The sequence below is a fragment of the Phoca vitulina genome, unplaced genomic scaffold (assembly GCF_004348235.1).
Source record: "Phoca vitulina isolate PV1807 unplaced genomic scaffold, GSC_HSeal_1.0 scaffold20, whole genome shotgun sequence".
Taxonomy (NCBI): Eukaryota; Metazoa; Chordata; class Mammalia; order Carnivora; family Phocidae; genus Phoca; species Phoca vitulina.
Window position 1 is genome coordinate 5,918,973 of NW_022589723.1, and position 17,603 is coordinate 5,936,575.

Sequence of the window (17,603 nt, forward strand, 5' to 3'; positions counted from 1 at the left end):
AAGAAAAGATATACCAAACAATCAGCAATTGTTGTCGCTGCAGCACTGAAATGTTCTAGCAACAACCTGGGGGGTGGCGCCTTCACACTGGGGGTGGGGTCTGTCTGTGCTGTTCTATGGAAACTGAGGGAAGGGGGCGAGTAGCTTTAAAAATGGTCTGGAGGAGAGACTGCCCCCGGCCGGTTAACAGGTGGGTCATCCTCTGCAGCCTTTGGTGCTTTCCTTATGCCTCGGTTAGGGGGAAGGAGGACAGGGAGCTTGGGACCAGCCAGAATATAAATACCGCAATGTGCGATTTAGTTGGAAAACTTGGTGATCCTGCCCTCTCTGGGGGCTTAAAAACAGATTTTCACATCAGACCCAAACACTTGGGATTTGAGCACAGTTTTGCAAGGTTAAACAGACCCCACGGAACATTTGCCTTTTTACTCGAACCAAGGAAAATGTAAACATGGTCAATAGACTCTTGGAATTGTTGTAAATTCTTCTCCAACAGGCCCCCTGGCCTCCAGGAGTGGAACAACATTTCGGTGTTAGTGGGAAAATTTTGCCGAAGGAAACGGATTTTCTTACATTCTTTAAAACTGAGGCCACAATTTAAATCTCCACGTTGGACACACTCGTTACTGACAACAGTCATCACCCCCACGGAAAATAGTGTTTTCCCATAGACCTTCTTGCAGGACAGCGAAATGCCTCAGTAAACTAAGGAAATCTCAGAGTGGGATGATTAGGAGAGTTCATGGGCATGGCTCGAAAGTACCGCACAATAACTGCCTCAGAGAAACTCAGACACACTGTGAGAAAACCCCACACGTATTTTAGTGGGATGGATGTGAAGCATTTCAAACAAAGTTAATAATCTTTTAATAAAAAATATGCTGGCGATGCAGCATGTCAGGCCCTAATAGAGTATTATGAATAGTCGGAGCAAATGAATGGATACAATGAGTTTAACAGGGGATGCTCTAGGAGTGAAAGCAACGCGAACACCAAGGAATTGTGGGTAACAAGAAAATGAGAGTGTGCTAATGATCGATGCAGACAAGCAATGAGTAATTCCAGAGCTCACAGTCAAACAAACTGCTTGTGGCACTAATACTCGTGCCCAATTACCAATTCAGAAGGAAAGTAAAAAGCAGTTTCAGGAGAGTCAGGGTGGGAAATCTCCAATTAGCACCAATTAGTGAAGTTGCTTCCTAGAATGGAATTCTGGGGACATTAAAAAAAAAAAAAAAATCCTCCCAGGATGCCTGATGGAAGCATTTATTTACCAGGTGGTGAAACTCCTAGAGTATAACTTGATGAGGATTTGTGCCTATGGGACATGAATGGAGATACTAGTTGGAACTTGCCTGCTCGATTTGACTGGTCAATCATGGGCTGTACTATTCTTCTTCTGGCATTAATAAACCTGAAACAGAACAGAGAAGCCCAATCATCTAAGGCGGTTTCGGTGCCCCGTGAGCACTTTCGCACGAACGCTGAGGAGAACACAACATGGTCAAACATCTCCTGAAAATTCTCAATTCTTAAATCCAAAGGCAGTTTTCCCTTTCCAGGGTTCAAAAATAGTTGACTGGATCATCTCCATCACCTCCCAAACCACTTGAGGTTGACTTGTGACAAAGACTCAGGGAAGGTGGGGGGAGTTGGGGGGAGAAAAGGGTTCCCTGAGAAAACGTCTATTAATTTGCCATCGTGTTTCTGCTTCTTGAACAAGCTGGAATCTGGTTAAAGTTCACAGGCTGGAGGATTTTTTTTCCCCCCCTTTCCCTAAACTCCCCATCATAGGGAGATCTAGCTTCCCCTTTGCAGCTGGTCATAAATGGAGACCAGGCTCTGGCCCTGTGCTTTCACAAGGTATTGTTAGGTCAGCAAAGCCATCAATTAGGCTGTCTGAAGTTTTATCACCAACACAGCAGTAATAAGTGCTGGCCAGAAAGACTTCTGCTCTTCGGCAACTCCCGCAGTTTAAGCCTGTAAAGTTAGGGGTCATTTAGAGGTCAGTGCCAGCTGGGGGCGGCCTTTCCAGTCTAGGCTGGGACACCCAGGGCAGGGATAAGGTAACTGCCAACCATAAACCCAGCCACCTTTCAACCCACTAGAAAGACAGAGCCTCAGGTACACATGGTTGATATTAGAGCCCAAGAAACGTTCTCAAATCAGGTGGTGGCTGAATCACAGGAATATAAGGAGCAGCAGTTACTTCGTCTAGAAGCCTGGATCTAATTTTGTGGGAAATCCAAAAATAAGTGCCTACTTCGTGTTACTTTAATGTTTAATAATGCCCATCAAATATTCATGTACAAACAGTAAGATGATAAGAAATCTCCTTTATTTCTCCAAATTTAATAAAAACAAAACCATTTTCTACTGTTTGCAAGTTACCCTTGTCCCTGTGCATTTCATGATGCGCACTGCCCGCACATTTGAGCTGATGTACAGGATTCACTTGGCTGTGCATTTTGGGGGGGGGTCACAGAGGGAGGGCAGGACGCCTAGAAGACAGCTAGTGGTTCTTTAAAAATATAAAAATATACCCACTTACAACATTTCCCAGTATTTCTACTCTCAAATCTTAAGTGCAGGGGGACTTCATGATTAATGAGTCCGCATGGGGCCACAGGCAGGAACTGAAAACCCATTCTTTGAAATTAGCCAGAAAAATTCTAGTGTGTGTTGGCAGCTCTGCGTTCCTAAGGAGTTGAAGTCCCTTCCTAGGAGGACAGCAGCCCACACTTTGGTCAGGCCTCCTGGGAGCACTCTAGTGGGAATACAGTTAGGCCAAAGAATAAGAGCTGCAAGAAAAACCAAAGGTGTCTTTTGCATATGGTGTTTGTTTGCAGAACAATGAACTTCTTTATTACTTAAGCAAGTATAGCTCAGTTGTCAAAAAATGCTACACCCCCTCAGGTCTGGGGGGGTGCGAAGGGGGGGGGGAAGTGACAGGCAGTGAGAGGTGAAAACAAAAGGAGAGTGGAAACTGCACATTTATTCCCACCTGGCACGTAAGCATCACTGAGGACTATCTGACCAGATCACAAGGCGTTCCAGAAGCATCTCTTAAATCGGAAAAGGAATTTAATTATCTACTCTTTCCCCACTGTTTTTACTGGGACCAAGGAGGACTGACCCGTGATTTGCACCCCCAGGAACTCTCTTTATCAGCTCAGGTTAAGACCAACTGGGAGGCTCAGGAGAGCCCGGAGAAACCTTTTCTCTCCTCCTTGAAGTTTCTAAGGGAGGACACACATGGCAGAGGTTTCACCTCTTTTTATGTGCTACTAATCCTGGTTTTGTTTTTTCCTATAGGCCAACTCTTTAGGTAAAACGAATTGCTATTTTTTCCCTTTTTAATTTCACCCTTTTACTCTTTTATTATTTACATCTGGAGGTTGTTCCCTTATTTATGTCTTTCTCTCCAGTTCCCCCAAACACTCCCTTCCTCGCAGAGCTGCAAGGCATCATGGTTCTTAGTTCTCAGCAGGAGAACTCCACACTGTCTTCAAACAAATAATTACGGGGAAGGTTAGAGGTTCACTCAAAGGTCATTTCTTTGGATACTCGTCAGAATGTTTACATTAGTAAAAACAGGGGTCCGCTCAAAAGGTTGTTCAATGGGGGACACACAACAATGCAGGACATTAAAAAAGCATTCTGTGTGCTAGCAGGTCTTTATAGAAGCGCTGAACTTGGAAATGCCACTCCAGTCTTACATTTTCGACTAGTTACCATAGCATGGCCTGGATGTTCACTAGCAGTTATGGCGATGGCCTTTCCGTGCCCAGTTCTACTAAACAAATATGCATAGAAGCCTCTGAAGGTTTTCAACTAGATCCTTTTACAAAGGGTTCGGGGAGAGGCTGCTCTTTTGACGTGGGTTCCATTCAGCGTCTCTGAATTTTTGTTCTCAAACAATGTTTTTGATCCATAGGGCTATATCTTGCCAGATTCATAATTCTACCATATTCTTTCAAATCACACAGAATTTTTAAAACACATGGGCCCCAATTTTTCAGAAATCTCTTAACTTACAAACTCCTGCCAATTGTCAATGCCCCTGATCTTGGGATATCTTTTGTAAATACCGTAGATGTTGTTATAAAAATGAACAATTAATGAGTTGACTGTGAGTTAACACTAAAAAAAATGAGATTACCCCACCGTACTGATGATCCACAGGCCTCTCTTGGAAAACATATCAATGTACATAAAATGGAGCCATTTAATTATAGATTAAAAAAAAAATCAAAGTAGGAGTAACTTTTATTTCTTTAGTATTACTAAGATAAAATTTCCAAATGCAGTCTTTCCCCAAATTACATGACATGAAATTTTTTCCACTTCCTCTGATCTATATTTTAAAATGACCTTATTCAGTGCTCAAGCAGTAAACAGAATATCAAGTTTTGATTCTACTTAAAATTTGAAGAGTCTAAGTTGAAAAATCAACTGATCTTCCATCTTTCAAGGTCCAAGCTCCATTCATATGGAAAAATGCAACTCACTGGTTCAAAGACAAAAGACTTGTCTTAAAAAGACTCAAAAGGTTTTTTGGATATTAAATGGGTCTTACAAAATAACATTTTGATGAGTTAAGTGTAAATGAATCAGACACATATGGATTAAGTTATCCTTGAATTTCACACGGGTTTAAAAAATAAGGGGAAAAGAGGGTCTTGGCAAAAACATTTTGGACTTTGCCAAACCCAAAACATTTGAAAAATTGCTGAAGACATCCAACTAACCAAAATGCAGCAAGCTGCACCCAACTTTAATGAAAACCCCCACAAGTTATTTCCAATTCAAAGACTGTTAAGTTTTTCATCTGTATCTGATATTAAAAATTTTTCTAAGTTTTAATGTCATCCCCAGACTGATTTTGAAGTTGAGGATATATAATATACTTCTTTATTGGATAAACAATTTAACCTGAAATTATAAAGTCTTTTAGAAATTAAATAGCTCTTAAAAACATCCTGAGATTTGTAAAACTTGTGTGTAAAATGTGCCATATATGATAAATGCCATAAATAAAATGTGCTAGTAAGCTTAGTGCCTTATCCAGATTTCACTTAGCAAAAATTTTCATTAGCCTCATTGTGACTTTTTTTAAGGGCTACAGATAACTCCATTAGTGACTCCTTAGGGAATGAGTACCCTAAAGTGCACTAGTTCCATTGATTTGTATTGAACACAAAGTTAGTATCCAGGCTCACACAAAGACTCTGGAGAGTATCTACTAAGACTATCTACTTTCTCACTAAATTTTACAAAAATAGAAAATGCATTAGTATGTGCGATTCTTAAAAATTATATACTGACTGTTAGCTTAAAAATAACTCAATTATAGAAATAAATTCAATGACTTTCCAAGAATCATGAGGCCTTTCCGAGTCAACTTAGAGATGAAAAAAAGAATATATTAAAAAGAATAAACCCAAGGGAGCAAAACATCATTGAAATCCCACCCTGCTGTCTTGCTGGAGAGAGAGCTCCTGGAGACCTCCCCACCCCCAAACCCCACCTCAGGCCCCCCAACAGAAGAGCCAAACTTTTCAGCCTAGCATATTTTTCTGCCACTGAATCTGACCATCGTGGTTTTTCTTTGAAAGGTTTTTCACTCCAAAGCATATTTCAGATTGATAGAAGTAGGCTTAGGTGTCATTCCTGCTTGTTGGTTGATTTCTTTTCTTTTCTTTCTCCCCCTCCCCACCCCCCCCCACCTTCTTTTTAAATGACTGATAAATCCCTTCTTTCTGGTTCACTAACTTCATGCCACACCTGGTAACCAACTTCTTTAGGCAGCATTCCTTTTGTTAGAAAGTACAGGCCTCTGTGGAGTCACCTGGAAGGCCGCCAGCCCTGAACGCTCTGAGGAGGAACCAGGAATCCCTGCATGGAAGCTTTTCCATGGATTGGTCTGGTCCAGGAAGGGGGTTGAACTGTTGAAGAGGGATCAGATTAACTTGGAAGAGGTGTTAGAGGCCGCTTGGTGACTGGGGACCTGTTGAAAAATGAAAAAGTTCTGCTTCTCCACTTTCCCCAGCCATGGGACTCCTCAGTGAGGGTGCCCATTCATGAAGCTTGCTACTGGTTGGCCTCGGAAACAAGGAAGCCTCAACCCTGACAAATCAGTTCGCAGGCTTCTTCACTGTTTCTCTTAGTTCACACACACAAGAAGCAAGTTTTTTTTTCTCTGTGCTGCGGTTATGGCTAAGAGTGGGATTTTCTCAGTAAGATACATAAAAATGGTTCAATCGGTGAACTAAGCAGGTTTAATGTCTTTGAACATGTACTCAGGCCTGTGAATGATGGGGTCATGTTGCCAACATTAAGTTTTTCATTGATGGCCACGCAAGGAGTCTTTTCTCACAGACAACTGTGAGCAAAGTAAGGTAAATGAAGGAGATTCATGGGCTGCTCAGAAACACATTCACAGTTCATAATTTCCCTGAGCTACAGATTAATTTATAATTTGAGAGATACTAGACTTATCTACAACTCCAAAAACACATGAACTAATTACTCGTAAATTTGTAATATGAACACATGCTACTAATCTGGAATCACAAACATTTTGTAGCTTTATGAATATGCCCCAAGTAGTGGAAGGCTCATGCCGGACACATGAAAGGCTCTGGATGAAATTATAAAGTAGCTAATAATTTAATGACCTTCTACTATATTTTTTCAATATTCTTTTATCTAATTCTTCCCTAGAGTTACAAGGGCTTACATAGGTTTTTTACTAAAATACCCTACCTTGGGCAAACCCTTCACAAGTATTGTTCCATATTCCAGACTTCTCCATAGAACAAAGTGATGGAGAGCATGGGCTCATATTCTCTGCCCTTTACTTGCTGTGTGACCTTGGGCAAGTCTACTTAAACTTCCAGGCCTCAGTTTGTTTCCTGTCTATAATAGGGCAGTGGTTGAGCCCAGATTTTTTTTTTTTTTTTTTTGAGCCCAGATTGTTTTGAGGATTAAGGGAGATGTCATATGTAAAATCCTTGGCATAGCACCTGACACATAGTAACAGCTCATTAAATGTTAGCTTACACTCAAAATGCACCTATCTAAAGTCCTCTCCTAAAGAGCTCTGTTCTCTCAAAGGTAATAATTAAGACTAGGTGGGTGACTATAAAGCAAATCCATGCTGGTTTGAACAGGGGGTGATAATGTGTTTTACCCTTACAAGTAGCATGTGTCCATGTGGTAGGGTCCAAGACCACAGCTAATTTAAATGTATAATGCCATGGGGGGGGGGGGATTTTAGACACTGGAGTAGGCACCTGGTAGGGCACAGGGTAGTGGGACAAGCTATTTTGGAATCACACTCTCCAAAATGGTTCTTGACACCCCTGCAGGTCTAAGTGTGTTCCACAGACCAGTCACATCAACATCACCTGGAGTTTGTTAGAACTGTAGAAATCTAGTAGTCCCCAGCCTGGCACTACTGAATCTGAGTCAGTACTTTAAAGATCTCCAGGTGATCTATGCACATTTAAGTTTGAGAAGTGGGGCTCTACCACAGAAATGATCGAGTGCTCTTCCGAAGAACAGAAACCTGCAAAGATCGTTTTAAGCATGAAACTTAGCTATGAAAATGCATGTATTATTCTCTTAAATTACCTGAGACCTAAACAGTCCTTTGTTGCTCAAGGCAAGTGATCAAAAAATTTATAATAATTTAATTCATTTTTACTCCATCTGTACTTCCTAAAGGAAAATTTTGGCCAATAACATGTTTTTGTGGAAACTGTTCTTCAGGGATGGATAGTAAGAAGATGGTAGAGTTTTCTTTCCTCTTCTTTTCTTTTTTCTTTTTTTACATTTATTTCTTTAGTGTTTGAGGTTTGTTTTTGTTTGTTTTAGAGAGAGCACGCACGAGCATGTGTGGGTTTGGCATGAGAGGGAGAGAGGGAGGGAGAGAATCTTAAGCAGGCTCCACACCCAACATGGAGCCACACTCAGTCGGACACTTAACTGACTAAGCCACCCAGGTCCCCCTACTGTTTGAGTTTTAATAATAAGCATAATTATTTTTATAATTAAAAAAATTTTTTAAGGTGATCTGGAGAATTTGGCATCTTATCTGATGAAAGTTTCTATGGCCAATAGTAAAGACTGTTCAACAAAAGTATTTGGGAAATTTTCTTTAAGATAGGAAATTATCTTGTATTTCCTTTATAATACCAAGCAACAATAAACACTCTTCCGTAAGTATAATCAGACCTGATAGCATGCAACAAAACATCCCAGCAGGTTATGATTTTGAAGGACTGTTACTCTTACAGAATGCCATCAGATTATACATATGTGGCTATTTATCAGGTACTATAAAAGTGATCCTTCAAAGCTACTTGAAAGCAAGGGAGGGGAAAACACGTACACTTCCTTAGCTATTCATATCTAGGATCTATCCTCTTAAAGATAAAATACTAAGTCAATAGACATAAGTTGTAGTATATTACCTCATCTTGTACATGATTTATGGCAGATGGAAATCAACAAGAAACTGAATTACTTTGGAAATTTTACTACTGACATTAAAATTCCAGATCTGTATAGCGACACACCTTACGAGGCTTCTGAAAACAACTTTTTGCAGACACAGAACATCTACAGCTTCATTCAATTCTATCAGCATAAAAAGCAGGAGTCATCATTTTCAAATTACCAATTACCCATTACCTGTTCATCTACCTAAACACGAAAGCCTGACTGGGCTTTGAAAAGTCAACCAGTCACTTCATATCAGTTACATACACTTAAGCCAATTCTCATTATGTTCCTAACCATTTACTAATTCACTCTAAGAGGAGAAGATCTCAAAAATCTAGGATCTTTTTAGCCTTCATGATCACCTTTGATTGAAGTATTAATATCTTTATCCTACTTCTCAGTGGAAACTACCTAAGCATTAACTTGCCAGAAATGCACCAAGCTGTTTAGCAATTATGTATTAGATATGTTTGAGGAGATCAAGGTACACTCACATGCCCTCTGCTATGGATATCTCTCTGATTAGCTTGTCATCTGCTCGGAAGAAGATGTAGGCTGATTCTCCCATACGGTCTAGCAGGCCAGCTGTTAGCTGCCTGTCAAGCCCTCAAGTGGACAAGTAGTCCAGGAGCAAAAATGTCACTCCTTTGATCTGGCAAGGAGCAGCTGCTGATTTATAGAGTAGGACTTTGTTCTTCCGTTCTATTTTACTTTCTTTCCTAAGGCAGAACCACAAAATCCAGGAGAAAAAAAAAAAGTGCCGTTCCCAGCAACATCAACAAGCTCTGACAACTGCAACAGGGTTTTTCTTGGCCCTAACAAAGCTCTCAGGCATCTCCTTTGACGCTCACCTTTCCCCCTCCGCTCCCCCCCCACCACCATTTTTTGCAATGCGGTAGTTATTGTTTAATTCAGCTTCTGTAAATGGAATGGACTGTGGCCAGCAAGCCTGGGGCATAAACACACCTGTATGAAAGAAGCCTTATTGTAGCAACCATCTACAAGCAAGTTCGCATGAACCACACGTTCCTGAGTTCAGAAAGAATGCTCCATTTTTCCTGACAGCAAATTTTACCCTAAGTGAGTTTCTATTTTTGGAGCCACCAACCTGTGATGACCACATTTGAACTGTTTCCTCTCTAATAGCATTGCACTCTTTAACTCAAAGAGGAAAAAAGGATTAGATTTTTTTTTAAAAATCTGTGAGCAAATATATCCATCAAAAATGTTTATCCCCTGTCAATAATATCAATCATTAAAAGCTGAATTAAACATCCAGAAAGCTTTTAGCAAATGCAATATCAAAGATTCCATAATGTTGATTTCATTACCACTGATTTACACTGACACAGACTTCCTGAGTAACATATAAGGGAAAAAATCAACAACAAAATCTACATAAGCCATATGCGTTTGTCTTGCTAAGAATTAAGCTGGTTTCATACATATGATCCTATTCTTAATGGATAAATCTGTCAGGTCAGAGATGCCCTGCCAACCAAGTGGAACATGAAACAATGTGGCCTTGAGATAAACTGTGAGACATCATCAACCATATGTATAGATGTACACGTATGTGTGTGCGTGCACACATAATTCACATACACATACACACATACAAGTGACGATACACTTTGCCAGAGATTAACACCTGGGTAGGTTTTCTGTGCTACTCTGGAGGAAAGGGTGATAAAGATATATATATGAGAAAGAGTTATGAACTCTAGGATATTTAGCCACATAGGTCACATAGGTCAAAGACAGGAATGTTGTGGGTGGGAATGCTGAAAACAAAGGAGAAAAGAACAGTTGCTAAAAAAAAAAATCCTTGCTTCTACTTTGGTCGTGCCACACTCTAGTGTTTGCTCTCTTCTCCCCCTCTCTCACTTTCCAGGGGGAACAGAGATTTTTCTCAACCTCATTTCTTGCTTTGTCCTATGTTGCCCTTTGGTCAGGCAAAAGTTACTAAGCACCCACCTCCTCCATGTTGACAGAATTGTACTAGTAGATGCTTTCGGTGTGTGTGTGTGTTCGTGTGTATCCCAGTAAGACACTGGGTTCCAAAGCAGGGACAATAGCGGGTAGGAAGGGAAAGCAAGGTATAGAGAAGCAGAGATCATGTAAGGCCTATTTTCATTCTTTTTCTATCCTATAAAAATTGGAATGAATTTTTTTTAAGGTCCACAGCAATCTGTACACATGTGTCACATAAAAATCTTCTACATTCTACACTTAACAAAACACCAGTTTAATGATAAAATATGACAAGGTTGTATGTAATAAGAAATTACATGTAATACATAAATATATAATTATGTAACCCTCTCTCTATATATATTTAAAATTTTGAAAATGCAGTTCATACCTTTAAAGATTTTTACTCTTCACACCCACAGAAACTAACTGAAAAGCACAATTTGATAATACCTCATAATTGCAAATCAACACTGTCCACACTCGGTAAGTTAGTGTGAGAGGGTCAATTTTAAAAGTCAGATGGAGGTTAATCACTGAATTCGTGGAGGAGGAAAGCTGAACCAGATGAAAAGAGCAGAGAACACTGGAGAGGAAGGAAATAAGGAAATGGCATGCACTTTCTAGAAACTAAGGCACATGAGGGCCCATTTTGTGCAAGGGGATTGAATCCACACTGGCTCCTGGTTTTGGAAAAGTTGACTACAGTTAACAGACAAGCTGGTGGAAGTTCTTTCTCCCCCCTGCCCCCAATTTTATTGAGATATAATTGACCTGTATCACTGTGTAAGTTTCAGGTATAACGTGTTGGTTTGATAACCATACATATCACAAAAGGATGACCACTGGGGCATTCGCTAACACCTCCATCGTGTCACGTAATTACCATTTCTATTTTGTGGTGAGAACATTTAAGGTCTACTCTCTCAGCAACATTCAAGTACACAGTACAGTACTGCTGACCATAGCCACCATGCTGTGCACCAGCTCTCCAGAACTTATTCATCTTCCAACTGGAAGTCATACCCTTTGACCAACACCTGCCCATTTCTCCCACACTAGTGAACATTCTCGAGTGACCAACTGAATCCCTGAAATTCCTTAATAGTGGAATGATAACACAAAATATGGTGCTTGAGGAGTTATGCTGATGAGAAGGTAGAAGCTGAGAAGGTAGAAAGGTCTAATCCAAGCAGGAGAGGGAGATAAAGTGAATGCAGATTAAGGTGGTAGAGGTGAAAAGGAAGTAGGACAGGTTGCGTGGAGGGCTGCTGAGGAATTCAGCAAAGAAGAAATACAAGTAGGAAAGATATTAAGAGCATAAACCCGAGAATGTATCTTTGGTATGGTATGCTGTGCAGTTGATGAAAATTGCAAATTTAGAAGGAATGCCTATTTGTTTTGGTGAGGAGAGGCAAACTCAACCTTCCAAATGTTACCTCTGAGTGGACAGTGGGACTCTCAGGCTGAGAAGCTATGCAGGACACTCAAGACAAAGGACAAAAGAAGAGTGAAGGGTTGGAAAGAAACAATTTTATTTTTTATTTTTTTTTTTATTTTTTAATTTTTTTAAGATTTTATTTATTTATTTGACAGAGAGAGACACAGTGAGAGAGGGAACACAAGCAGGGGGAGTGGGAGAGGGAGAAGCAGGCTTCCCGCGGAGCAGGGAGCCCGACGTGGGGCTCGATCCCAGGACCCTGGGATCATGACCTGAGCCGAAGGCAGACGCTTAACAACTGAGCCACCCAGGCGCCCCGGAAAGAAACAATTTTACTTCAAAACCCTCTCGTTTCTTCAAAACTCCAAAACTATATGAGTATTCCAGAGCTGTGTCAACAAGTATAATAAATGGCCTGGCTGCCTCCAAAAACTACTTCCTTTTCATATATCCTCCAGATTTTACAAAGTCTATCTAATAATGGCTGGCCAAGTCAATTGTCAGTAAGAACCGCTGTGGCCGGGGCCTTCTTTCTATGGGGTCTAGTTTGCTTTTTCTTGTACTCCTGAGATAATCTGTGTGAGCAGATGTAGAGGCCAATGGTAATAACACACTGGCCACCCTGTGGGCACAAGTTGTGTTCCACTCTATACTTAACAAGGGTAAGTTTAAGTGATAGAATTTACGAGAGCATTTTGAAAACCGGATATAAGAAAATACACATAGGACACTGTATGTTTTTAAGCAATAGCGTAAGACAATCAAGGGTAGGTTTCCTCTAGGTAGTGACAACTAATTTAGAAGAGAATTGATGGGACAAAGTGTTACATTTAAAAGGGACTCCATTAAGTGTGATGGCTTCCAAATTGTGTCCTCCTCTCAAACCATATTTTTCTTTTTAAATGGTCTTTTAAGGTGAAAAATACAGCACTTCACCCAAAATGGTGTGGAAACAAATGGTTCTCAAGTCCCTATTCTTCATCTGAGGCCAAACCACCCCAACGCCAGCAATCTAAAGCCACTTGGTGTTTGGAGGGAAGGTGCTATGCATGTGAATGTGCCCGTGGCTCTTTCATTTGTCTGTAGGGCTCCTTTTTCTAAAGCAGCAGGGGAAACTTCAGAAGACCAGCTTGTCATGCCAGAAGTGTTTGGATGGGCCAGGCTCTTATCCTTCTTTCAGTTCTCCTGCTGGTTTAAAAGAAAGGATGTGGCAGAAGAAGACACATGCAGAAGGTGGCAACATTCTTAGGGCCCTTTATCAATACCACTGCTTTCTTTAAATTGTAGCTTGGTCTCTTGTTTGAGAGGCTGAGATTTTAGCACTTTTAAAGGGAACCATAAGTGAGAAATCTCCTAGGTGTTAAGCTTTGGAGTGGCTTCAACCCAAAATACGAAAAAATGAGATTAAAACACAGAAAGTCAAGTAATATTAAGAGAGATCCAACAAACAAAATATCATAAATATGCATATATGTTTCAGTCTTTCTGTTTAAACCAAATGCTATTTAACCAGTTTATGTCGGCATCTAGTACAGGTGCCAAAGGAATAAAAAAATCAAAAATCTGAACAAATTTAAAGTCATTTAAAATAAGCTATAATTCTAACAGCTATATATTTAACAATAATGTTTAAAAATTAATAAAACATATCCCATTGTATCAAGAAGCAAAAAAAATATGTATTTATGAACATACGACTTAATGTTCTCATGTTTATGATGTTCAAACATCAAAGACCAAATTCCAAATAAAATTTCCTAGCTGCTTTTCTTAATAACCAATTAAACACCTTGACTTGACAGCCAGGTAGCATTCTCTATCTTCTCCAGAGATGTTGTATGCAGTCTTTCCAATGTGACGGTATTATTACCCACAAAATTTTTAGCATCATCCCGTAATCATAAAAGACATAAAATATATCTTTATAAACCACAAGAGACTCAGCAAACCAGCAGTTATGCCACATCCGCTTTAGTCCTTAAATATTTTAGCTTTAGAGGGTTAGTTAGTGGATTTCCCCCTGCCCTGATTTGCAGAGAAATAAAGACATCAACCTTTGATTCTGACATTCCACATAGAGCTATAATCTCCAATAGACAAAGACACAAACACATTGTACTGCAATCTGAAAGAATTTTAGAGCATATTCATATTTCACATCTATCAGAATTTCCCCTAAAGTGGTTTAATTTAACTATTAGAAATGAAAATGATGGCATTTGAATGATCTCCATTTTCACAATAAAGATAAAGTAACATCATTGTCTATCCAAAAATAATTTAATTTAGAAATTGGTTTAAGTGCCACAGATTCTGACTTTGGAGTCAGGTAATGTACAAATAAACAAAAAGGCAAGTAATAAGTATAAAGTGGGGTGTCTGGCTGGCTCAGTCCGAAGAGCACGGGACTCTTGATCTTGGAGTCGTGAATTTGAGCCCCATGTCAAGTGTAGAGATTACTTAAGATAAATAAATAAACTTTAAAAAATAAGCATAAGCATAAAGTTAATATGCCAACTAACCAGGAACACACTACCCCTTCTGTCTGGACTGGCATTTCTCCCATGGCCATCTGGTCAACACACACTCCAAAATTCTCTTCAGAGAACATCTCTTTGAGGTAACTTCCCTGATTCCAGTCTGAGTAAGAAGCACTTCCTCAGTCGGTAGCACCTATCTAATATGCACATCATAGCATTTATTCAATACCATAATCACAAACTTACTTGTCCAGCTTCCCACCAGATAGCCTCAGAGAGCAGGGACCACATCTCAATTCTATATTATTGAGTCAAGAATATAGTACATCCTCAATAAAATGTTTGGTGAACAAATAACTGAGTGTATGAAAATAGGGTTCCTCCACCTTGGAAATAATGCAGAATTGAGAATGTAAGAGCTTGTAGGAATTTTCTTATCCTCATTTTGCAAGGGGCATAGATAGCTGAATCCCTGAGGAGCTAGGATGGGAAAGAACTCTGGCTTCCTGGCTCTGATCTGGTTATCTTTGCATTCAGAAACAACTAAAGATACAGACTAGAGGCATTAGTTTAAAGGTGTGAATCCATCTGGGCACTAGAGAGGCCAGTCATATCTTCCATGGAGGGTAAAGGAAGAGAAGGACTTGATTTGGCAGAAAGTGAGTATCAGACTTTTCTAGGCTGGGGAACAGATGATATAGTTATATTGGAGCATGATAAGTCTGCTTGACTTGAGAAGAGAGACTAGGCTAAGAGTAATGGGAACTGAGGTCAATGAACTTCTATGGGGTGTGTGTGTATGTGTTCGGACAGGAATAGTGAGTAGGAAATGAAGGAGAAAGATTTGTGAGATTCAGAAAGTAAAGGAGAATAGAAAACTTTCTTAAAATAGATTCTTTTTCATTATATTTTTCTAAGGAAGTTTTCCCCAAATTGTGCTCTGAGGGATATTAGCATCAGTAAGTGTTTCTCCAAAATAGGGGTGGTAGGGCAAATAAATGTAGGGGACAACACTAAGGGGAACAAAATGCATGCTTGGTGTTGCTGCTATGGTTATGCCACAGACTTTAATAGGCTTAAATATATTCTAAGTCTGTAAGAAGGAGCGATGATACAAATCAATTTCTTACTTTGTTAAGATTTTAGGGGCACTAGGGTTCCAAGGATTTGAAAAAATGAAGCAAGATTCTGGTTTTTAACCAAAGTTGTATTTTGAAACAATTCATCAACAATTTATCAAACAATCTATTAAATAGGATTTGTCAATTATCCTATTAAAGGACTTCCATGGTCATATTTTCTCAAGTCAGACTCTAGAGACGGAGAACCATTTCTTGGGTTCTTCTTTTGTATCTTAACTGTTCACAATCCCACCTCCAAAATTACGAAGTCTGACTACTCCATAGGACTTTGGCCCCCAGAATGTTGAAAATGGGGTTCAGAAATGGGGCTGGAAAACGTTCTTTAGAACTTTTCTATCTCAAAGACAATTTAATCATTAGACAATTTTAGGCTGGGCTGTTTTCTCTAACCTTTCCCGTTTCCTATTTTCCTCATATTTTCTCAATGACCTATTACAAAAACAACAGCTATTATTTAGTATTTGGCTATAGATGGCTAAAATTTCTGCTTCAGAATGATTCTTAGACACTGAAGATGACTCTCAAGCCTAAGATCATTTTCCTTTCGGCAATCCCATCTGCATCTTTCATTAATCAGAAGGGGGACTGGTCTGTGGCCACCTGACGTTAGCATGCCAGCTACAAGTGTGGGATATTTACGTGTATGAAGGGTGGGAGATGGGGCGGAGAGAAACAGAGACTGGAGGAGGTGGTGGGGGGCGGGAAGAAAGGAGAAGGCGACAGGGAAAGGGGAAGCGCTGCTTTGGTTAAAGTACATGGACAGACATCAAATGCCCCTCCCTCCCCTCCCTCCACCGACGCTATGCTCTTGTTTACAGAGCGTCGTACAAGTACAAAATCAGCTTTTACTTAGAACTGTGTTAAACATCACCTGCCTGCCCCCTGAACCTTGCTGTCCTGGGATGAGGTCAGCCCGGCGAAGGGCTCCAGTTCCAGAAGCAATCCTGTCATTCAGGCTAACAGCAATGATTCACTCACAGGAGGCAAAAATGACTCAATTGTTGGGCTTTATTGACTCCAGGGAGCACAGCTACTCTATCATTACCATGGAGTGCAAACACCCTGAGAGCTCTGTTTTGGTCCACTTAAAATTACTATTTGCTGTGAAGGATTGGCAAAGCAATTCTTAAAATGATGGGGGTGAACGTCAGGCGAGCGCCATTATGGGCTTTTCCTTCCGTTTAAGCAGAAGGAAGCAGCAGAGGACTTGTTCGGAGCCTGACCCACTTATTTAACCTTTTGTTCACTTCGCTGTATTAACATATATTAACTGGCGATATAAGCCCCAGGGGGGATAACAGCCTCATGACCAAATTATGCTTCCATTTTCATGGGTAACCTCTCCTTGGGTGGAAATTAAACCCCAATATAAATACATTTTAGGTCCATACAGAACTGAGGAAGAATGCCAAAAAACAAACGGTGAACAACACTCCTACAAAGACCACGGCAACGATGGAGGGGTCGGGAAAATTATACACTCGAGGAACTATTTGAAAAACCAAATAAATTTAATTAAGTAAGTTACAAAATTATTTTCCCCGTCTCTTATCTACTCCCCTTGGTTAATATCCATGACATCCTGATGTTGCATAATTGCGCTTATGGAATACTGCAGCTCAGAGCCATAATGAGCTGCCTTTGCACAAAGGCAGCAAAAGTGGTTTCCCTACAGAGTTATCTTCTCAATTATTTATACTTGCAACACTTTCACATAATGGCAGTTTTAAAATCAAACAAACAAAGCAAACTGTACAATAAAGGAAGGAGACAAAAAGGTGCAGGGACCTTTTCCTTTCGTTTTTGAACACCAGAAGGGATAGGCAAGCCACATAAAGTCAACTGAATTTGGTTCCTCAAAGTCTCAGGGGCCTTGCGACCAGACAACATCAAAGCCTCTGAGATTGCCACCTTGGTGAGGGATTAAACAAGCTCTGCCTACCTGCCTTGCTTTTAATCTGTCATATCCACATAGATAAAGGAACACAAACTTTAGTTTTTTTTTCCTTTTACAACTTTGTCTTTGAAAATTCCTACCGAGAAGACTGACCCCCA

The 17,603-nt window shown here is 40.1% G+C and overlaps 1 protein-coding gene across 8 annotated transcripts in view; it reads right to left on the minus strand.

Annotated features, from left to right (window-relative positions):
* The window catches only part of MEIS2 (Meis homeobox 2), a 203,660-nt gene that overhangs the window by 4,432 nt on the left and 181,625 nt on the right, over window positions 1-17,603 (minus strand). For all 8 annotated transcript variants that reach the window (XM_032417707.1, XM_032417700.1, XM_032417702.1 and 5 more), the window contains one exon: window positions 1,356-1,414. In XM_032417707.1, coding sequence (XP_032273598.1) covers window positions 1,356-1,414 — 59 coding nt within the window. The remainder of the gene's footprint in view (window positions 1-1,355; window positions 1,415-17,603) is intronic.